This window comes from Myiozetetes cayanensis, unplaced genomic scaffold, assembly GCF_022539395.1.
Source record: "Myiozetetes cayanensis isolate MyiCay16 unplaced genomic scaffold, myiCay2020 scf6-25, whole genome shotgun sequence".
NCBI lineage: Eukaryota > Metazoa > Chordata > Aves > Passeriformes > Tyrannidae > Myiozetetes > Myiozetetes cayanensis.
Window position 1 is genome coordinate 37957340 of NW_026087853.1, and position 22811 is coordinate 37980150.

General features: G+C 52.7%; 1 protein-coding gene across 2 annotated transcripts; it reads right to left on the reverse strand.

Moving 5' to 3' along the window:
- Window positions 1-79: 79 nt before the first annotated feature.
- CHRM4 (cholinergic receptor muscarinic 4) lies at window positions 80-16556 on the reverse strand. Of its 2 annotated transcripts, none has more exons than XM_050336802.1 (3): window positions 16424-16556; window positions 3634-3675; window positions 80-3075 (listed from the first exon to the last, which is right to left on the reverse strand). In XM_050336802.1, exons 1-3 carry the CDS (start codon window positions 16479-16481, stop codon window positions 1598-1600), a joined length of 1578 nt encoding a protein of 525 aa, XP_050192759.1. In that variant the 5' UTR covers window positions 16482-16556; the 3' UTR covers window positions 80-1597. The 2 variants fall into 2 exon arrangements, with proteins under 2 accessions (XP_050192759.1, XP_050192760.1); XM_050336803.1 differs by lacking the exon at window positions 16424-16556 and adding an exon at window positions 9643-9692.
- Between the last annotated feature and the right edge of the window lie 6255 nt (window positions 16557-22811).

Consider the following 22811-nt stretch of genomic DNA (forward strand, 5'->3'; position numbering starts at 1 on the left):
GAAATGTCACCGGTAGTTGACACTGGGAAGTTGGGAAGGAGCACCCAGGTGATGACTCATTTACTCCTCACACTGTGGCTGTTGTTTTCTGATCCAAGGTCTTTATTTGTCTTGGGATGGGATGGGTTGGGCCACAGTTGTAACCATTTGAATACACCCAGAAGCCCACCAGGCATTTTGGGTGCACCTGTGTGAATTATCCTAAAGGCAGTGGTGGAGGGATTTCCATCTGGGTTGGGCAACCTTTCTCCAGGTTACACAGCATCATCCTGGTGTGAGGACGGGAAAGAAATTTGCCAGTGCTAGAGTGGCCCTATCCTGTTCTTTGTCTACACCTGGCTGTGTCCCTCAGCGCTTCCAGAAACCTGGCTTTGGAAGAAGCTGAGGAGCAGTCCCGGGCTGGCCTGGGTTGCACACACAGCGGGGCTGGGAGGCTGGGGATGCTGGCTGAAGCCCGCATGCTGAGGGCTCTGCCACAACACCCACGACAGCATTACATCCATTTACAAAGCTCAGCAACTGGCTCTTTCAGCCTCCCTGGAGCATCCCGCTGCACCCAGGGCAGAAGAGGGCCACTGCCACCCTCTCCCACCTCCAGAGCCATGCACCAGGCCTCCCACACTCACTGTGGGGAGAGTGGGGACCTGCTCATGGTCCAGATGAGACACAGGGCAACTCGGCCACATTGTAAACTCTCTTCCCACCTGCCCCCAAGACCCCCAGGTCCCCGCTGTCCCACCCAAAGACAGTTAATTTCACAGTCACTGCTGCCCAGTTCTCAGGGGCCACCTTCCCCAGGCTGTGGAGCTAACTCCTGCACCACACCACTGCTTTTCATGGCAGTTTTAGTTTCCATCACTGTAGGAGGTGACTGGGCTTCACACTCCTCATCCAGGAGTGAGATGCTTGGCTTGTTTGTCCAGCCATTTGCGGGCTGAGGGAAGAAAGGGCATGAAGAGGACGGTGGAGCCAAAGCCCAGGGAAAAATTCTGCCCTGGGTCCCTGCATGAGGATGTCCGATGGCACTCTCAGGAGAAAGGAAGGAGCTTGCCACATGTTAGGGTGCAATCTTGCCTGCTTTGGAAGGGGGCCTGGCTGTGCCAGCAGGACTCCCCATTACCATGTCTGAGCCAGCCTGTACAAGATGTCTAGCAAATGTTTGGCCCTGGTTGCTTTTCATTTCTTGGGTAATAAACACTTTTAAAAGCCCATTGAAAGCATCCAGCATTAGCCCATCTTCACGCAGACAAGCTCTGATGCCCTGGAGACAGTCAGCTAGGGGAGAAGTTGCATCCAGTCTTAGGAGAAACACTGATGTCATTTGGCCAATCTCAAGAGCATGGAGCTGGGGAGGGCTCCTGGTGACCACATCTCCTCTTGCCTCTGGCTTTTCTGCTGGCTCCCCAAGCTAGACCCCAGGCCCTGGAAGGACTTGCAGCTCAGAGGTGCCTTGGATCTTTGTCAGCATTAGATGAAGGGCATCATCTGCAATCACTGCACAGTCTGCATTGTTGTGAGTGGGGAGCAGAGGAACCCCTGCCGGCAAAGGAGGCAAAGGGAAGGGCTTCTGTTACTGAAGTGGTCCCTGAGTGCCAGTTTATCTGGCTGTGCCAATGTTCCTGTACTGGCACATGAGAAGGTGCTTGAAGGTTTTCTTGAAAGTGGCATTGCAGAGGGCATAGCAGGCTGGGTTGATGGTGCTGTTGACATAGCAGAGCCAGTAGCCAATGGACCACACTGTTTCAGGTACGCAGGTCTCACAGAAGGTGTTAATGAGGACCATCACGTTGTATGGAGTCCATGTGAGTATGAAGGCTAGCAGGATAGCAAATATGGTGCGGGTGACTTTCTTCTCTCGGGCTGCCATCTGGCGCTTCTTCCGTACTTGGCTTCTGGCAATGCTAGCAAACTTCCTGGCAACATTGGCTGGGCGGCTGTTGGCCAGGGAGTTGTGGTTAGAGGCTCCACCCTTAGCTGGGACGATCTCAATGGCGGTGACACATTCACTCCCACTCTGCTTGGTGACGATCTTAATCTTGGACCACTTGGAAGTTGGGTTCACCCGTGGGTGGGACGGGCTCTGTCCTTGCCCCACTGGCAAGATTTCTGCTGTGGGCTTGTCTTTTGTGGTCTGGGTCATGCTGACAGTGCTGGACTCATTAGATGTCTCCTTCTCTTCCTGATGGCCGGTGGCCTCTGTCTGTGCTGATGGCTGGTCATCCACTTTCCCATTCCTCACCTCCTCCTTCACCTCCACAGCCCTCTTGGGAGAGTTATTGTTGTTCTGTTTGATCAGGGGGCCCTTGAGGAACCGGAGGGACTTGGTTTTCCTCTCTTTCCTGCTTTCAGGCTTGTGTCTCCTCACTCTGCTTCTGCTGGCCAGGGAGATGTGGATGTACAGCACTGTCATGATGACCACGGGAAGGTAGAAAGCAGCAATGGCCGTGCCAAAGGTCACTGCTGGGTTGGAGAGGAACTGGATGTAGCATTCCCTCTCAGGGACTGTCCTCTTGCCCACAACGAACTGCCAGAACAAGATGGCAGGGGCCCAGAGAACGAAGGACAATATCCATGCAGCTGCAATCATCAACCCTGCCATCTTGGTGGTCCTCCTGGCAGGGTACGTCAGGGGCTTGGTGACACAGAAGTACCGGTCAAAGCTGATGATGAGCAGGTTCATGACAGAGGCATTGCTCACCACATAGTCCAGAGCCAGCCACAGGTCACACACCACAGCCCCCAGAGGCCAGTAGCCTTTGATGATGTAGACAGTGTAGAGGTTCATGGAGAAGACCCCGATGATAAGGTCCGCGCAGGCCAGGCTGAAGAGGAAGTAGTTGTTGACGGTCTGGAGCTGGCGGTTCACTTTGATGGAGAGCATCACCAGGATATTCCCCACCACAGTGACAAGGCTGAGCGAGCCGGTGACTGTGGCTATGAAAACCAGTTCCACTGTCTTGTAGTTGGTGGGAGGCTGGATGGCCACCTCGGAGCGGTTGCCCAGGGTGAAGTTGTCATAGGTCAGATTGGCCATCTTTGCCTGCCAGGGCTGAGCAGAAAGGTTGTGCATGGAGTCTGCAAGGGGAATTGGGACAGAAAGGGAGAATATCAGACTCACCAGCCTGTGCTGGCAGCATTTGCTGCCTCTTCAGTTTCTCAGGCCATCACTACTCATGACTAGTGCTCAAAAATCTCATGGCATTCCTGGTCTTTCTCTGCCCCTACAGCCTTCCCCCAGAAGTTCTCTGGAGGTACTTTTTGTGCCCCTTTTTAGCAGTAGAGGAGGCTGCAGAGAGAGAAGCAGGGTCAGAGCTAAGGACAGCCTTTTGGCCAGGGTGAGATAGTCCTTTTCTGCAGGGCCAGAAACCGCATCCCAGCAGGAGCACAGACCTCGTGTGCCCTGGAGAAGCACACAGAGAGCAAAGGTCTTAGGGGGGAACGGGGCTGCAGAGCCCAGCAGTGATGCACACACGGGACTCAGTGCTAGAGCAGCATGGCATGGAGCCAGGGTCCTCCCCTAGAGATGAGAGCAGGTTTATGGTATGACTCAGGCATGTCCTGCTGAGCTCCCCAGAGCACTCCCCAAGGCAGGGGTTAATCCACAAAGCCCATTCCGTGGCTTGCTCAGCTCACCTGTGTCTCTGGCAGCAAACAGTTCCTTCTGGAAGATGAAATCTGTGACAAGGAAAACAGCAAGTTACAGTACATCTTTAGATCCAAAGAGTTTGTGTGACGCCCACAACATCTTACCGGGTGCACCAGCATGTCCAACAGGTTGACTCTGCTCAGACGCAGATGGCTGAAAAGCCAAGTAAGGCTGAAAATGGGTAATTTGGCTGGGCCTGATTCACAGCACAGCCCCAGCAGGTGCAGGAGAGGGAGGGAGCTGCATGAGTGCCATCAGTCAGTGACACTGTTAAGTGATGCCCCCTTATCCCAGTCCCACATTACGCTGCAGCTGCAGCCACCCCAGCCATGGAGATGTAAAGGGTGAAGTCAGATACCTTGGCATGATACATGGAATTATTTATGAAAAGTGATGAGAATTATGGACAGAAGACTGCCTTCATCCAAACCAAGATGCCTGTGGTTAACTCCCCAAGGTAAGAGTAGAATGTACCTTAAAAAAAAAAAATCAATAGACCAAAATTGCTATGTTGGGACAAGGGAGAATTTCCTGGAAGGTGAAGGAATAGCAAAGGTGCTGAGGGAGATGGGCTAGACAGAAGAACTTCCCGCTGGACCTGCCTCTTCAGCCACACAGGCCCCCAAAATATTCTGGGCCTTCACCAGCCTCACCCTGGGTGCTGGGGTCATCCCAACCCCACCAGCCCAGCAAGGGCAGCCTCTCCAGCAGCTCTGCCTGGTGCCCAGGACAGCAGTCCTGCCGGGCAGCCCATCCAGCCCCATGGGTGCTGCTGCCAGGAACCCAGCAGGAACCAGTGAGCATGTGGGTGTCCACACCGTGGGAGCCCTTGGCACAGCACGTCTCTGCAAACTGGTGTGGGTGCTGGCTCCCAATGCCTGGGACTCCTGAAGCTGATTTTACTAAGTGTATAAACATACCATTAACATGCGACTCTTCCAAACAGGGTCTGGCAGGCTTTGGGATCAGTTCATCTATTTAAAGTGTTTTATAAGAAATGTCCTTGTCTTTCGTTTGTGGTGAGGGCAGAAGATTTCTGTCATCAGCAAACAGCCAAGGTTTTAATAAAACCACTTTCTAAAGAGATGCAGGTGTAATTAAATGGAAACGTGGCTGCTGAGATGCTAAAGCCAGGCACCAATGCAGCCACTGGGCAGCTTCTGCATTAGCAAGGCTACAACCATGATAGTGGCAGAGCTTTTCTTCCAGGTGCAGGGGAAAGAAGTGGATGAGGGACAAAGAAATACCTTCTGAGCCTGTTACACATGGTCCATGAAGACAAAATGCTTTGAAAAGAAAGCAGTACCCTCTGGTATATGCTAAATTCTAGGTGCCAACAGGGGAGGAAGCCTAATGGCATTGCCCAGCTTTACACCCAGCTCCAAGTGCAAGGCATGCATCAAAGGAGAAGGAGAGAGGTTTCTGCTGCCATCCTTCCTGGGCACCCAGCCAGGGATGTCAGAAGAGGTGATAAGTGTATAAAATGGCTTAGAAATATATAATCATGGCAGTTTGGGGGTTGGTTTCAGTACAATTGAAATGAGTTTTAATTTCTTCACTTTGGTGAGATGGGGAGATTTAACTGTCATTCTTGTAACAGCTAATCAAACTGATCAGACAAGCTAGCAATCATGCAGACATCTACCCCAGCTCTTCCAAGAAGAATCTGAAAACCTTGAAAAGAAACCTTTCCATCGTCTCTGCTAAAATGAGGGTTTCACTTTTCTCACTTTTGTTCATGAACTAGCATCCTCTTCTATGTGCATCTAATTAATTATCAGCCTTGACAGGGGAATGTGTTCTCAGTTGCCCAAAGTAAGAAAAGTCCACCACAACCCACTCCACAAAACTGTTTGTACAGGTCACAAGACAAGCAGGAAAGGCTGACGCAGACCCACACGCGTGCGTTTGGATGCCACCCAGAGGTCACGCTGCAAAATGGTGTGATGAGGCAGAGGCAACCGCAGCCTCAGGGTGGAGGGCTTAAACGGGCATATTGAAAATGAACCTTCACAGAAAAGCAAATTAAAGCAATCCCCCGTGTGAGGGAAGGAGGGGGAGTGAAAGTGCTTAAAGGTGTGAGGATACATACAGCACAGACATAAAGCAACACATACAAGTCAAAGATGTGTACACCACTCACCCTTGCCTCAGATGCCCTGGCTGTTCTCTGCCATGCCCCTGCCCACTGGACAACTCTTTTTTCCCCCATTTTCTGCTCTCTTCATCCAGCTGTCTCACTCTTCTGTCTGCTACTCCCTCTCTGAACTCACTGGGACAGCTCTGCACTGCCTTTGCCTTCCTGAGCTGGGCAGGCAGCTCAGGTTGGAGCTGGGAGCAGGCCAAGGATGCTACAAGTTTGTTAGGTCTCGGAGCAGTTGACTAAACCATTCATCACGCTTACATAGGCACTGGGCATAGATCCTGCCATTTGCCTTCGACATGGAGAGTATCCAGGTTGGGCAGGTAGGGTAGGGGCACAGCCCTCAGGCAATCACAGATCTGTCTGCATCTGCATGATGTGTCTGAGGATGGAGGGAGCACACAAGAGAGCTGTGGTGCTGTGATAAACTCACCAGTGTGAGTTTGTCAGCAAAGCATCTTCACCCTCATGCCAGCCATGAACATGGAACATCATTGTTCCCAATTCTGTGAAGCCCCCAGACACCAAGGAACCTCTCCAAGCTCCGGGGTCTCCCCACTAAATGTCTCCCATGTGTACCCCAGTACCCAGCTCTTGCTGTCTGCACCCTCAGGAGTGCATTTCTCCTCTCCTTCCCCTCATGCCCCCCCCACATCACCCTCCTTGTCTCCATCCTCCTTTGCCCCCCACCTTCATGATGACACAGCAGACAGGGAGGAGACTTAGCCTTTGCAAAGCTCAGAGATCACTTCAGAAGGGCTTCTGGTGCTGAGGCCCCTACCTGTGACACTTTTCAGCCTGCACACATCGTCCTCTGTCTGCAGTGCTCAGTAGGTGCTCTGCCACACCTGCTCGCACCAGCTAGCTACAGCAAAATTCCTCATTTTGGCAATGATTTATGGTTGGTTTTCCCCTTTCCACCAAAGCCATTAGGAGCCTCCAACTCTTCACCAAGAACATCTTTTGGGCTAAGGGTTTCTGTGGATGCTGCAGTGCTCAGCAATTGTGTCATCAAGGTAAGGAAACACCTTTCCCTTCCCACGCAGCATCTTTCGTGTTATGGATGAAGGCATAAGGCACAGGTAGCCACAGATCCAAACAGAGAAGGTTGTAATTTGGATGGGGTCCAACTATTTTGGGCAATACTTCGCACAGCAGGTCCCCATTCCTGCCTGAAATCATTGGTGCCACCACTGTTCGGTGAGGAGACAGCTTCAGAACAAAAGAGCAAAGCCAGTGCTGCCCACCCCTCCTCAATCACAGGGTGACATCTGATGGCACTGCAGAAAACTCCAGCTATTTCCTTGGTGCACACCTTATATGCCACTCCAGCAAGCCTTCCCAGACTGTCAGCTCCTGCAAACTGCCTTAGAGCCTGTTGCCAGGTAGGAAAGGCAAAAGCCCTGTCATGGACTGCTGATGATCTTGCTGTACCCAAAAAGTCTGAATTAGCTAAAAGCTGGTGCTCCACTAGGTGCAGTTAGTGACAGCACCTGCTGAACACTCAAATTGTGTGGGATGGAGGGTTTAACTCCCTCCTCCTCCACTGCTCCCTGTGTGGAAGGAGCTGGTCACCCTCTCCACCAGCAAGGCGAAGACAATGGGAGAAGCTGATATTTACACCCATGTGGTGGTGGCACCTCAGGTTGTGGGATGAGCTCCTGGACCAAGCAGCCCTACTATCTCAGTGTTCCCTGTCTCTCTTCCCTGTGCTGCACGGCCTCCCTCTGCCCCTCCACAGCCCGTGTCCCTCATGTCACCACCAGCCAAGCCCTTTCCTGCTTTGGCACTGCCCTCATCCCAGCCTCAGCTTCAGTGCTGGGGGAAGTGGGTGTAGGTGGGGGTAGAGCCACATCTGATCCACACGCGGCTTGAAGCAAGATCTCTGGGAATGATCAGGGTTGTGCACACACCCAGCATGCTCTGCAAGCATCCCCACCGTAAAACAAGCCCCACGCTCACATACCAGCCTGGGGAGGAAGATGTTTAGAGGAAGGAGAGGAATTAGAGGAACCTTTACTTCAAGAGTTGCTTATAAGTGTGAGCTGCTCCCAGAGGAGATGGGCCTTTGGTCTGCATTGGTTTGGAGCAACAGCAAAGCTGAAGAGACCTCGAGCCCAGGGACAGGATGTGGCTGCCAGATCCTGGCTGGCTGGATCCTATGGGGCTCTTGGTGCTGCCTATCTCCAGGAGGAAAGGAAGCTGACCCCCTCCACTGCAGGCACATCCCAGGAGAAGGCACACATCACACATCACCCCCTGCTCCGGCTGGATGCAGAATGCTGGGCCAGTGCACATCACCTTTGGTGTCACAGTTGAAAAGAGCCTGGCCATCCCCACTGCAGCCTCTTGCTTGTCTTTGCCTTCCTAAAAGTGCCGAGAGGGTGAAAATTTTAATGGGATTAGTCCTGTCACGTCAAACTGCTGATGAGATGTGGGGATGGGCAGTTAGTGCAGCCACCACCACATGGAGGAAAGGAGAGGAGAGAGAAAAAGGAGCTGAACATTTATGGCTCATGCCCACAAAGGGAAGAGATACTCAGGGAGGGGTGACAGTTTGTGGTGCTAATTGCATTATCTAATAGCTGTTAATTAGCTCCTGAATCATGGCACTAGTTTAGAGCTAGTGAAGGATTGTTCTGGTTGACAGATTCACACCCCTCAGAGTGCGAAAACAGAGTTCCTAGATACTGTGAACGGGCACCTCAGAAATACAATACACAGAAGAGGACCATGGGGAGGCCCTGTGCGTGGCAGGGGGAGGGCTGGTGTCGGGCTGGTTCAGGGCCTCTGCATCGGGAATGAGGAAAACAATAAACAACCAGAAAAACAGAAGGGAGATGAGAGATGAGGGGCCAAATGTTGTGTTAAAATGGCAGGGCTCCCCCTGCCCTCCTGGCTCCAGCTCATGGCTGTGCTTTCGCTCCTCGGCACATCAAGGTTTGATGGATCCCTGAAGTCCTTATCCTGCTCCAAGGGAGATCTGAGCCATCGTGGCACAGGAATAGCTTCTTGTCAGTAGCATATGGGGTGGTTCTGGGCATTTTATTTTTCCACTGAATAATTTATTCCTCTTTCTTCCTCTGCTATTCAACTGGTTCTCACGAGGCAAAGCAAATTCCTCCATCCCTACATGTTGAGAGTCTCTGGAAGCTTTTCCTGAAGCCACTGGAAAAGCAGCAAGCACAGTGTCACAGAAGTGGCCAGCTTTGAGGGGGAGGTGAGTGCGCCAGAGAACCACCCTGTTCTTGACACGTTTGCACATCACGTTTTGAAAATTCGCTGGGTCTGGGGCCAGAAGGGAGTGTTGAAGTCGTGTATCTTACCACCTGTCCCAAGCAAGCCAGGAGCTCCCCTACCTTCACTGCTGCTTGTAACTGTGTGGCTATTGCTGTGTTTCAGAGTAAAACAGGCACTGTAGCCAAGGTGGCATGCACTTGTCTGAGAAAAGCACTTGCAGGGCAGAGCCTTGGCTTCTGAGCTGCTCATGTAGGTAGTGCCCAGCCCATCAGGCTCACCAGCATCCTACAGCTGGCACAGCTGCACCCCCTGCCCAAACTGGCCCCCCAGCTCTTGTCTGTATCCTTAATGTGCCCTGTGTCATACACCGCTTGTAAGAGGCCACACACCATCTATGCACAGCATTTCCAGACACAAAGCAAGCCAGTGAAAAAGTGTTTTTAAAAAAGTGATTGAAAGTCACTCCTATAAATAGTCTACCAGTACACTGGTCGCTCTGACAATTAATTAATCGTCTGTCACCCAGTTATTAGGCCAAATAAATAACTTATCAGTGGAATGCTACTAGCGAGTGTGCACGGTAAATGCCATGCAAGCCAAAGTCCAGCCTTACCCAGCAGTGCCCAGCCTGCAGCTCCCAGGTACCAGCGGCTCCCCAGCAGCTCCCACGCCTGCGCTGGCTCCGATGGGTAACATCATGGAGGGAGAAGGCTCACCACGGTGACATCCCACAGGGGGGCAGAGGGGGACACAGTGCCCTCCCTCTGAGTGCCCTCTTGACTGCCCCAGGGCTGCAGCTCCCAGCCGGTAGCAGAGCTCAGCCCATGCTACTGAGCCAGGAAGGTGCTGGGCTTCCAGCTGAGCCTGGGCTGGAGCCACGCTTCTCCCCCTCCCATCCACTGCATTAATGCTCTCTGCCTCAGAGAGATGCTCACGTTCTTTTATATGCCTGAGCTGAAGCTTTAACAGAACCCAGCTGTTTCAAGGCAGTGCAACAGAAATAACCCTGCTGCAGCTACAGGTCCCACTGCCAGGAAGGGCTTTGGGATCAGGCGGCAGAGGGGGAGAGAGGGAGGATTACAGCAACAAGTGACTACTTGAATTAGCTGGGCTCTCCCCAGGGAGAGGTTAGCGGCTGGGATTAGATGCCTTTGGGAGATACAGGGGTGGAGGAGAGACTGGGGGTTAGAGGTCCAGGAGTTGCAAGACCCGAAGTCTGCTTGCTTAGAAGAGCAGCTCCCACTGCCCCAGGGACAGGCCTTGCCTGGGGAAAACAAGGGGGAAGGACTCAGCCCCTCTTTGGGGAAGCCCCCTCACCCTGCCACTGCCCCACACAGCCCTGGTTGCCCACACCAGGTCCCCACCACCCACATGGGACATAAGCCCCCTTAGCCCCATCCCAGGAGCCAAGGCTGGTGTTGAATAAGGCAGGGGCTGGCCCCCATGCAGAGACCTGCAGGACCCTGCACTCACCCTCTTTGTCCCCCAGAGTCCCCATAAGCCATAGGGTGGAGATGCAGCTCATACAGTCAGGGATGCAGTGTTCCTCTGGCAGAGCATCGGTGTCAGGAGGCCAGGGAGAACATTTCTTTGTAACTCATCCCAGAGCTGAGGGACCACAGGGAACAAACACTAAGGTGCTCATCTGAAATTTTAAAGACCTGACAATGGAAATGAGAGCCCCTTACTCCATGGAGTAGGGTGAGGCTCTGTGGTGCTTTGAGAGGACAAATGCAACCAGCTGAGCATTGGGTGAGAGAAAACAGAGCTAATGCCTAAAGCCAAGCAAAGAAAACTGGGAAAGGGCAAGGACCCTACTGTATGGACCTGTACGTGAGAGAGGAGAGCCCTAGTCCTGGGGACAGATAGCATGCGGGAATCTTTGAGGTGCTAATAAAAAAGAAATGAAAATATGATACCCCATTTGGCCACAAGATCTGCCAGATGGTTTGGAATTGGAGGTGAGGCCTGAGCGAAGGGACAGACTGAGGGAGAGGAGCTGCAGCAGAAGGTGATCAGGAGAGACTAGAGCACGGACAGGCAGAATGGGAAGTGTGAGGGCCAGGGTAGGAGATTAGGTAGGAAACCCCCATCCATAGTGACAACAGAGGAGGGGAGGGATGGAGAGAAAGGAATAGTTTCAGACTGCCAGGGAACGATTACATATCTCCCCTGCAGAAAAGCCCTAAAAAAACCTGAGAAGGAGAGACCTCACACAGAGACATCGCCTGCAAACTTTTCACTGATGCCTTCCCCCTTCTCCCCGAGAAGGAGAGACCTCACCAGAGCCGTGCTGGGCTGGAAATCTTTGTGGGCTGCAGCTCTGGCTCAGGCAGTCTGGCTCTGCCTAGGAGTCACCTCTCTCATGGTAGGATGGTGGTCCCCAGCCTGTCACGGCCCCACACTAACGCTGCAGGCAGCACTCCTCAGCGCTGGGCTGGGGTTTTAACCATCTCATTGCCTGTGACTGCACATGGTAGCAGAGGGCTTCATGAGTTGAGCATCACTTAGGGCCTTGGTGGGTGATCTGTGCTCTGCAAGCAGTGTAGAGACCACTGTGCTAAACGCTGCTTCTAAGTGCTGCAGAAAGATAGGCCCAAGGCCAGGCAACTCATGCCTGTTGTCAGACAAAGGCTGATGCCAGAAGAGTTTCATTGCTCTCTCCTCCTCTCTGCACACATGCATGCACTTTTTTGGCTTTAACTGGGACTGCACATGATGTAACTGCCAGCAGAGCAAGGATCCAAACTACCCCATAGGCACTAGAGATGCTCCTTCCCATCTCAGTCATGCAAAGATCCTTCAAGGAACTTTATCCCTCCTCGGCAGAGCCAGCCTGACGCACTGCCTGGGACTTGGGAGCAAACATCAACACTGGGAGGGTCTGCAAGCAAGGGGCCAGTGAAGCACGGCGCCATGCATGCCTCTAGAGAGCTGCCCTGTGACCTGGAGCGGATGTGAGGGCCCGGGACATCATGTTTGCAGAGTGATGTTTTCAGACCTCAGTGTTGCACAACTGAAGCTCTGAGTTTCCCATAGACAAGTCAATTTAATTCTGCTTAAGGAGCCTAAAGACATTAACTCATTAACTGGCCCACACAAACCAAGTTTGCCATGAACCTTAAATCTGATGATGACATTTTGTCTCCAGACACTTCCAGCTGAGGTACCCGTGCCGTCCTCCAGCTATCTCCTCTGCCAAGATGCAAGGTGCTATAAAATACATTTAATAGCAGATTAAATAGATTTAATAGCAGATGTCGTACCAGAGGGGCTGCTTCTCTGACTGGTTTTCTTGGCTAGAGGTGCACAGCCAGCCTTGATAGCTCAGTAATGTGGTGATAGCTCTGGCCAAGCCTGCTGCACATGAGGAGCTTCATGGTTTACACCGAGTCCTGCCTTTAAAGGACAAACTTCCCAGCTGCTGCCCTTCTTTCATCAGCTGACCTGGGATGAAACTCCTCTTCGAGGCTCTTGAATACAAGTAAACAGAGCTGTGGTTCCCTGTGTCCCTCTCCAGCTCTCTCTGAGTCACGGAAACAGCGCGTGGGGTGGGAGAGGTTCCTCTGCAGCTGCACATCTCAGCCTGCCTAACACCCGTGCAGGGGGTGAGAAGGGAACAGGGACTTTGGCATCTTTGTTGCTGCCTCATGCACCAAGTGAGACTGGAGCTCACCTTGCACAGGACATAAAGGAGTGATGGGAATAGGGTCACAGTAAGGCAGAAGGGCTGGTGTCGCTCCCACAGCTCTGATTTGCAGGACCTCCAGCAATGGTTTCAGGGATTGTCAGGGGGGCAAGGCTCTATGCCTACGGACCTTGCATTTGCAGGCTTGGACATGCTGGTGATATTAATTTTCTCAGTAAACTTACATCATGCAAGGTACAAAGTGAGCCTTTATCGGAGTTCCTGCTCTGTGCAGTGCAGCCTCAGGGCTAAAGGCATCTCTAGAGGGTCCCGGGAGCAGCCCTGGAGCGAAGGTGTGAGCAGCTGTGCCCAGCACGCAAGGGGTCAGGCTGAGGAGCATCTCCAGCAGAGGCCTCATTTGCTCACACTCACTGTGCCAGGGGACTCAGGGACTGAACACAGGTCAAATGATATTGTCCTGGCACAGAGTCAAGTCCCAAGAGGACCAGCGCATTGATCCGCAGGCAAGGTGGGATGGCTGCCAACACACAGACAGAGGGTTTCCAGGTGTCTCTATCAAGGGGGACAGGAACTGGTCATGTGTCTGCTCCTAAAATCCTGCTTCTAAGCATCAAGAGGGGGGATCTGTAGATGAGGCACCTTGCCCTGTGCTCCTGCACCAGCAAAATACTGGCGTAGTGGGGCAGCCTGCCCAGGGCACACTCACCACAGATTCATTTCTCCAGGAAGGGTCTAACACCTCCTTGAAACTTCAGCAGATGAATTTGTCTGAACATAGGCCAAGGGTTCACTTCGGTATGTTCAAGGGTCTGGATGCAGCAAGACTTTGCTGTGCCTAGAGGGCTAAAGGGGTGTCATGGTTGGTAGTGGTTCCAGGGACAGTCAAGGCTGGCACACTCTTCCACTTGGCTGAGTAGATAACAGCCACCCATTAAGACCCTCACTGTCTGGCCTGCTGGGGCCCTGGGCAGTAAAACACAGGAGTATTCCTAGAAACTGGTATCTGTTTTCTGACTGGTCACCTGAATCCTTCAGAAGAAGGATGGATTTGGCGTGGCTCCAATCACCATCTTGAAGAGGCTTCAACAGTGCCTGAGTGCAGAGCCCCACCTCACCACTGACACCTGGCACATTTGTGGTGGGTGTTGGTGCTCAGGCAGGCTAAGGAGCAGTCAGCAGGGGATGCTGGGATAAGGCTGAAGAGTGGAGAGGAAGTAGGTGGGAATGATCAGGTCCAATACTTCCACTTCTTTGCTGCGCCAGGCCCTACACTCTCTCATCTCCCTGAAACATACCCTTTAAATATTCAGTCTCAAAGCAGCCCAGAATGGATGCAGAAATGCAAAGCAAACCTCCTCCTTTGGCTTACTGGAGAGCAACAAGGGCATAGACCCGTGTCAGACTGAGCAGCAATTGGCTCAAGAGCAATGCCCGCCTCTCCAGAAGATGCCCGTCAAAGCCCTGATTTAGCTTGCCAAGGAGAAGGGGTCAGCTTGTGCACATGAAACTCTTGTTGCGTGTCCATGATGCGGAAAGAGGAGCTGCGTTTGTGCAGGAAGCAGCAGCCCCTTGAATACAGCCTCCATTTCCCTCTCCTCTCACTATTACTCTCCCCGCTGCCTTTGCACAGCTCTGCTTGCAGAGCTGCATCTGCCACCTCAGCTGGGCACTCACCAAACCTCTTCACCTCTGCGGATGCTGCTGACCAGGTCTCAGCAGGGCAAGCAGAGAAGAGCTCCTCTCAGAGGTGTGCTAGGGACTGCTCTGCATCAGCTGCTCCTGGTCTCACTATTTTTATTTCCTGTTTTTGTCTTTTTTCTTTCTTTTTTTTTTCTTTATCTTTTTTTTCTTTTTTCCCCCCTAGGGAGATGTTTGTCATTTTAATTTAAAAAACCGAAGAAACAAAACCCCAGCCATGACAAAACCTGACATCAATAGGATGCTCGTGGGGACAGTTAAAAGAGAAAAACCATTCTCCTTCTGCAAACTCAGAGTAATTGGATCACAGCATTAATTAATCATTTCAGTTCATTTCTCTTCTATGAAAGAAAACAGACTGACCCAGTGAGACAGGAATGCCCCTCGTGTGAATAAACAAACCACTTTTACTGGTAGCCCTCCGCCTCCTTCTCCAGCCAGCTTTCCTCTGTGCCCACTCACCAGGTTACTCCCGGGGCTGCCGCTGCTCTGTCCAGCAGACCTGGAAACTTGCTGCTGGCTCTGAGCAAGGGCCCATTGGCTTGGGTCCCACAGGAATTGGGGGCTACTGCACACACCTGCTCCCATCCCCACTTTCCCCATCCAGGGCTCCGACCACTGGCCACAAACCCAGCTGAAGGGTGAACCAGAAATGGGGCACTGATTTTTAGTGGATGCCCTGCTCTTCGGTGAGGTGCCTCCTGGGGGGCCTAGTCCAGGCTGGAGCATGAGTAGGTGCTCAGATCACAGAAGTCAGGGTGTTAGGAATCAGGAGGTGATGCCCAGCAGTAGTGACAGTGAAAAGCATCTCGCTGTCACCTGTGATTTCAGTGTGAGCACTGTCACTGGTGATGTTTTACCGAAAGCCTGGCTCTAGGACCCTGGCATCTGAGTATTTTGATAAGCACTGTCAGCATCAACAAGCCACCCAACTGCATTGGTACTAGCCCTTCCAGCCCCTCTGTTCATTCTGCAAATTGTGGCAGGAGAAGCCAGGTCGCTCTTGGAGGTCACTCAAGGCACTCGTGACAAAGCATGGAGCCTCCAAATGCCCAAGCAGAGCCCAGCTGCCAGAAGGCACAGGGGAACTCTGCTCCTCAGGTTGGGAAGTAACTACGGCAAGAACTATTTTCTGATTTGAAGCCAATGTCATAATTTTGGGAAGAAAGAAGGGTGTGGCTGTTTTGACCCGTGTCCATGATGGGCTAATGGAGAACACAATGCAGCTCTGTCGTTACCAGCAGGGAGGGTGCAGCAGGGCCAGAAAGGGCTAAAGGGAAGATGGGATCCACACCAGGTGAGGGAGGGGGCAAGATTTGCCTCCTTTGCAATGCCCAACCTGGCAAAGGGCTCTGCGGAGAGAGGGAAATCTTCTGCCTAGTCATGTCCTAGGAGGTGGCCACCAGGGTCTAAGCGATTTGTCCAGCATGGGGACAAAGTATCCAAACCATATGGGATTGTGTCCCTACTGCTCTTATTGGAATAGTGAAGGAAGCAAAGAAAGCATGCAGGTAGTTTCTCACCCTGAAATATCTCCTTCCCAGAGAAGGCATCAGGGGAGCGAATAACCCCTGTCCTGGGTTTCCTGCTGGCGGGGTGACTGCCCCGGGGGCTGCAGGCTGCTCCTATACTCGGCTCAGGGTGCCGACAGGGCCGTTTCCTGGGTGACAGGAGGGACCCGAGGTTCCAACAACGGCAGATCCCAGGAAGGGTGTTGGTTTGGATGGGAACAGGGAAGGGGGTGCCAAACATCACCCCGGTGTCCTCTCAGGACATCACGGCTCTACACATCTCGGGGTGGCAAACCAGTGCGGGGGGCCTGACCCGCGGGGCAGCCCGGGGTTCCCGAAGGGACGCGGAGGGGTGGGAAAGTTGGCAGAGAGACACCTGTCCCCATTCCTAGGGCGACCGGGCGCCACATCCCCCCCGGGATGCGCACCTCCCTCCCCATGCACCCTAAAGCCATGCCGACACCCCCCGGCAGGGACCGTCCGGGGGATGCCCTGCGCCCACCCCGCGCACACGGAGCCCCCGAGCAGCGACTCACCGGGCAGCCCAGCCCAGGGCGCGCCGCCGCCCGGCGCCGAGCGGTTCTCAGCGGCCATGGTGCCTCGCCGAGCACGCTGCCGCGCCGCCGGGGGCTCCGGCTGGCATGGCCCGGACGGTTCCCGGCTCCCGGCTCCCTGCTCCCGGTCCCGGCTCCCGGTCCCGGCGGCGCCGCGCTCGGCGGAGGGGCGGGGAGAGGGGAGGGCCCGGCGCTACCGGCTCGGCCCTGTCCCCCTCCCCCGCCCCCGCCCTCCCCGCTCCCAGATGTGTCGCCCCCAAATGTGCCGCCCCAGATGTGCGCCCCTTCGCCGACTCGCAGACCCACCGGGGCGGGGGAGGGGCGGGGGGGGGGATGCACCGCGACGTCAGGACCCGCGGCCAATCCCCACGGCGTCGTTTCCCCCGTCCCAGATGTGGCCTCCCGTCCCCGCCGGCCAGATGTTGTGCTGGAGCGCTCCTGCAGCACCGCGGACAGCGCTCCTCGGACCGCCCGCTCCCGGTGCTGGGCTCCGGCCCCGCTGCTCCCCCGCACACACCAGCGGGGATGAGCCCCGCTCCGCTGCGGCCGCCAGCGCCAGGAGAACCGGCATCCCGCGGCGGGAGAGACCGACGGGCCAGGAGGAACGGAGAGGCGCCCGGCACAGCCCGGGCAAAAGGAGTCCTGACGAGCTGCCCGATCCCCAAAATACAGCCCCGGCACACGCGTCTGCGAACTCGAGAGGCTGGGTGAACTCTGCCGAGCTGTCACTAATTCTCCGGATTGGGGTGTTCACTCAGAACAAAAACCTCATCAGGCAGTTCCACAAACTGTCCCACAGGTTCGGCTTTCTGCTTTCCTCGTAGCAATGAGAAAATGTTAAAGAAGAAACAAAGGAAAAAGAAAAAATATCTTCCTTTCCCTGTACACCTTTCCCCTTCCCTCTGCTTATACCTAGAGCAACTCTCTCACCCACCCTCTGCCTCTCACTTGTACTGTCTCACAGATACACACGGGTATCACTTCCCCATCTGCTCTGCTCTCACACATACATGCGTAAATACACATAAACAAATAAACGCCCCACTTTATCCCTCCTTTGAAGCTATTACAGTCTCAGATGACTTCCTACCATCCACTCCTTCAACTCCTCACCCTCTTCTCATCCCTCTCCTGCTCTGGCAGGTAGCACTTAAACTCAGTGTCTGATGTCAGTTTCTCATCTAAAGTTTTAGCCAGATGTGCCCAGTTCACAGATTGGATCTCTCTCTTCCCTACATCCTGCAAAATGGTATCTTCTTCTTGAAGAGGAAGACACATTTCTGAATTCCAGCAGAGAGAACATTGTTAAGATAATTCAGACGATTTTCTCTGATGACACATCTCCAACTCTGGGTGCTTCTCTGCACCCTTGAAAACATTAAAGCCTTTGGCCCTTGGATCTGCTGCTGCCTTTGCACACCAAGAGGCCCCTGCCACAGCAGCGAGGCACATACACCACCTTTACTTTGGTCACCCAAAGCCACATTCTGGCATTGCTTTAGTGAATTCAGTCAGCTGGTATTAATTTTCTTTCCTGCCTTCTTTGAGGAGTAAGAAGACAAAGTTTTCCCAGTGTTAGCTGGTGTGGAACCATGCAATTGTACCGAGTACAATGAGGCTTTGCTGACTTTTTTCAGCTTAACATCTGCCCACGCTTTTTTTGCAGTCACTGACCAAAACCTGTCAAAGACTACAACCAGTTAATTTGAGTCTCTTACTTTGCCCCAAAGCCCTGACCTCAAATAAATACCACCCTCTCCTCCTCCTTCTTTCCCCCTCAAAAAAGTTAATGTGAATAAACCTTTGTCTGGGTGAACTCATCAGACTGAGGAAATATCTGCTTCTAAGACAATTTGATTGCACTGGAGTTGCATTATTTGATTGGACTCTTGTTTCAAACTACAACTCCCCATAGATAGACAAAAGACTGTAATGAACAGCTAGAAGTCTTCTTCCAAAGCTGATTAGTCACAGACATAAAAATGTGTAACCAAATTGGACACAAAACTTTTCAACTTCTAACTCTTAGCCTAGCTTTATGCACTCATTAGGCAAAAGTAGAGTTTCTGAAAGCCCAAACTCCCCATACATATTCCAATTAAAGACAGCACTCACTTGTTTCTCTTGGTTTGACATATTCACACATTCCCTGCCTGTGGGCTGCCAGCAAGTTTCACCAGCCCCTCTTGTCACCGAAGTGACATCATCTTCTTTCTTAGGTCATGATGGCACTGGTCACTAAAAACAGTAAATCCACTTCAGAATCTGACCCCAGCTCCAAACACATTGTGACAGGCTGTGAGGTGGGTTTCTCCATGAAAGAAGCCAAACCTGACTTCATGTTCAATGGCTCAAGCAAATTAAGGGCCTCCCTTACTCTCTTTTGGGATTAAGACCTGTGACAGTCTGAGACTCCTGCCATCCTGCTTGACTGACACAGGTTGGTCTGGGGGAGTAAAACCTAGCACCCATCATCTTGTAAAGACCTGGGATACTCCTGGAGCAGGTCATTTTTCATTTAACTGCACATCTCTCATTTTTTTTCATCACTGTATTTCCATATTTCCAGCCTCTCTTTTTGGATGGCTTCCTTGTTATTTTTTTCTGTTTTGTTTTGTTTTGTTTTAACCATGTTGTGCTGTGCCTGATGTCTAATTAGCAATTGTTACTTTTCCATTATCAGTTGACAATGCTTTATCACGCTCCCCAATATCAAAAATTGCCCTTGCATCAAAACATATCAAACACCTAGAAAGAGACAAAGCCACTCCTCTCACCTCTGTCTCTGAAGTGAGAAGTGCAGAGGCCACTGGCAAATGACCATATTAATGCTCCACCTTGGCTTGCAGCAGTTTCCATCCATAGCCATCTTAAGGCAGTGGGTAATCCACTGAGCTGGTGCTCAGGAGATGGATATGTTTGAAGAGAAGGAAAGGCAGTTACAGATCTTTTACTCTGTCTTCCCTCACAAGCCCAGGAACATCCACCCATTATCCCTGGCAGATTCCCAGTAACTGTGCTCACACATGCAGCAGCCTCGGCAGCAGCCAGCACTGGCTCCTGGCACACCAGCTGATGCCAGCCTGTGGCTGCTGGGGGACTTAGTTGATTTGCCCCTGGTCCTGCAGCCCAATGCTCATGGCAGAGACTCTGCAGGTAAAGAGGCAGTTCTCATCCATCCCTGCAGCACATGGGGCATGTCCTTTTTCATACACATGCCTACGGCACTGCATGCTGCCGGGGACAAGCCTGCTCACCATCAGTTTTGGCCAGGCCTCCCCCTTCCTCCACCAGTGCTCCCCTAGCCTTACAGTCCCTGCCAGTCTCCAGCAAAAACACCCAGCCCAAGTCTGTCCTGCCATCCTGCTCATAGAGAGATGCACTCCTGTATATGCTGGCTTGCTCCCCCTCCTTTCTTTCTGTCCCTCTTCAAGGCGCTGAGGTTTTCTTTCTACCTCACACACCCTTTCATGCTCCACTTCCCTCCCTTTGCCCTCAGGTGGATCCAGATTGCCTCTCCCAGCACAATGCAGGCAGCCAGTCCTCCTCCCTCCGACAGACTTACTCCCACAAACTTGCTGAATCCATCTACATGGCTTTAATATTCATAAAAGTCAACCCTAGTCTAAAGAAAATGTGGTTGATGATGAAAGTATTTACATTGCAAATCACTCTTAATAGCCCTCTGGTAGTCAGCCTGGTGATAAACGCTAATCCATCTATCAGCTCAAAAACAAACCCAACTCAGAAAGGGAGAGTCAGAGAGAGAAAGCAGCCAATGACAGTGAGAAAGCTCAGCCCTTCGGAGCATCACTGCCGAGGGAAATGGGTGCAAAGGCTTCACTGAGCAGCCGGTGAGGATAGTAAAGTGTCACAGAGGGAGCAGGCGCAGCGGCTCTGCCTGCTCTTGGCCAAGCGAGGAGACACAGCACGGGAGGACGAGCCCCTGGACATGCACTCTCTTTGCTCACCGGCACGGAGCTGGCATTGCCTGGCAGGACAGAGCTGTCTAAATGCCAGTGCCTGTGCCCAGGGCTGCAGGCGACTGGGCGATGCCACCTGGGGGTGGGCTCTTGCCCTGTGTGCACTGGGGGGTGAAACACAGCCCATGGATCATTGCCCTGGGCCAGCATCATCCCTGTGGGAGACAGAAGAGAGAGGACAGCACCTGGTGTTCATGTGCTTCTCTCCTAATAGTTTGCCTAAGGGCATGGGAGAGCACATTTGTAAAGGGGTTTGGGACAGCCCAAAAGGTCTGAAATAAATATCACCCCCAGGCCACATTTGCCTGGAACCCCCCACAGCTATTCTCCCAGCTGAGGAGGCACAGGATGTGGTGTGCACAAACCCTCTTCCCCATCAAGCACCATCCTCAGGGAGACAGCCTTTCCCCCTCTTTCCAGCTGTCTCCAGGGCAGCATCAGGTGCATTTGGCCCCACGAGTGTCCAGGACATGAGCTCTGCAGGAGAGCAGTCACTCATGGGTTCGAGGTGAGCCAGATCCCAAACTATGCTGGGACAAAACCTCACTGAAGGGAGCAATCAATGCTGTGGGGCAGCAGGGCGGGAGGATTTGCAGTCTCAGGGAGGAGCAGGGCAGCTGCAGCCTTCCTGAGAGAGGAGGTGACTGAAGGCACCCAGCCATGGTCTGCTGCCTCAGCCAGGCCCCCAGGAGTCATCCACAGCCACATCTTCCCATGCTTCATGTCATGCCCTAACTGGAGGGAGAGGAACAAAATACCAATGCTGAACTCACATTAGGCACATCACTTAGTGCTCAGCTGTTTCCCAGCCTCCCGGGCTGCTTGCAGAGACAGGGTAATGAAAGATTCTTTCATTATTTGAAAAATGTCATTTTTAGCACCAGTGAAGGATGCCAGAGCCACAGCTCCAGGGGAGAGGGTGACTATGTTTAGCCATGCAGCAGGTGTGGCCCCAGTGGCTGGGTGACAGGGGCACAAGCAGCTCCCGCTCACCCTGGGGTCCCTGGCAGGGCACAGCCAGGAAAGCAGGGTATGGCCACTTTGGCCCATGCAGGGAAGCCAGGTATGCATGAAAAATAGTTGTGGCTAATACAGAAAGCCATCCTCCCACACCTGACTGGTCCACAAATGTGAAATTCACAACAGTCCATGAGCCCATGAGCATCCTTGAAATACCAGTGGGAGCACCAGACACTTGTGCTCTCAGCTTGACCCCGAATATCAGTGACTTCAATCAAGCGAGGGGATATGGCAGGCAAAACAGACCTGATGCTAGCCCTTGGAAAGCTGTTTGTTGGGAACTGCCAATTGCTGGAGCTCATCAAAGCAGGAGGGCAGGCACAGCCCATGCCTGCTGCGGCACCTCTGGAGAGAGTTAAACACAACAGCCTGCACCCAGCCTGGTGCACTGCAATCTCTTCAGTCAATAATCATCTGCTTTTTGTGTTTTAAAAGATTGCTGTTGCTATTTTAAGGGTGCGCTCAGTTTTGTCACATTTGCCATATAAGCACGACTTCAAATACTTCAATATAATTGTTTTGTTGCAGTCCCCACTCTTGCAACTCTTATTTGCTTTCTCAATAATGGAAGGGGGAAAGTGCTTCTGAATCACTTATACCTATTATCAAAAAAAAAAAAAAAAAAAAAAAGAAAAAAAAAAAAAAAAAAGAAAAAAAAGAGACACAGAAAAAAAGAAGGGGAAAAAAAGGAGGAAAAATGGAAAAAAGAGTGGGAAGGTAAGCTTGCACTGTTCCCCTGCCATTTCCCACGCACCACAGAAGAAAGCACATCTCCCTCGTGACCACTGTGCCCGTGGGCTGGGTCTGGCCTACAGAGCCAGGCGGTGTGCAGGGAACCCCGTGCCTGCCTGCAGTTTCCTGCTGCTGGCAGCCAGCTGTGTGCTCCACAGGACCCTCTTCCAGGCGCTGTCCCACACAGCTTGCTGCCCAGCCATCAGGGACAAAGCAACCAGGGGATCAAGCCCCTTTAAAAGATTAGTCTAATTGGTTAATTTTCTAATTCACCACTTCATTAATTCATGAATTCACTAATCCACGTGCTTACCCACACGGCAGCTTCCTTGTTGGCAGTTGAGAGTGCTCAGCCTTCCTCCCCGGCGTGTCACAGGGTCCCCAGTGACCAGTGCAAGAGCCCAGCTGCTGCTGCTTCCCCTCCAAAGACTTTGGGGCTCAGCTGCCCTGTTGACACCTTCCAGCTCAGGAGATTGGTCCATACCACTTCTCAAAGCTGGTGGTTTCTGCAGAAGGTGCCAGTGACTGTTGCAGAGCAGGGAGAGGATGGCCACAGGAGACACGGATCCCTGGACTGCAAGTGTTGGATCCTCTAGCCTTGGCAAGCCTCCATGGAGCTGGGACCACCTTTGGTA

Bases quoted from the DNA above. Each gene is read 5' to 3' on its own strand.
- CHRM4 (XM_050336802.1), bottom strand. From the start codon at position 16,481: ATGGCCGCTGAGAACCGCTCGGCGCCGGGCGGCGGCGCGCCCTGGGCT. The intron at 3,676-16,423 runs GTGAGTCGCTGC...TCCTTGTCACAG, and splicing joins GCCCTGGGCTGGGCTGCCCG to ATTTCATCTTCCAGAAGGAA. The intron at 3,076-3,633 runs GTGAGCTGAGCA...TTCCCCTTGCAG, and splicing joins GTTTGCTGCCAGAGACACAG to ACTCCATGCACAACCTTTCT.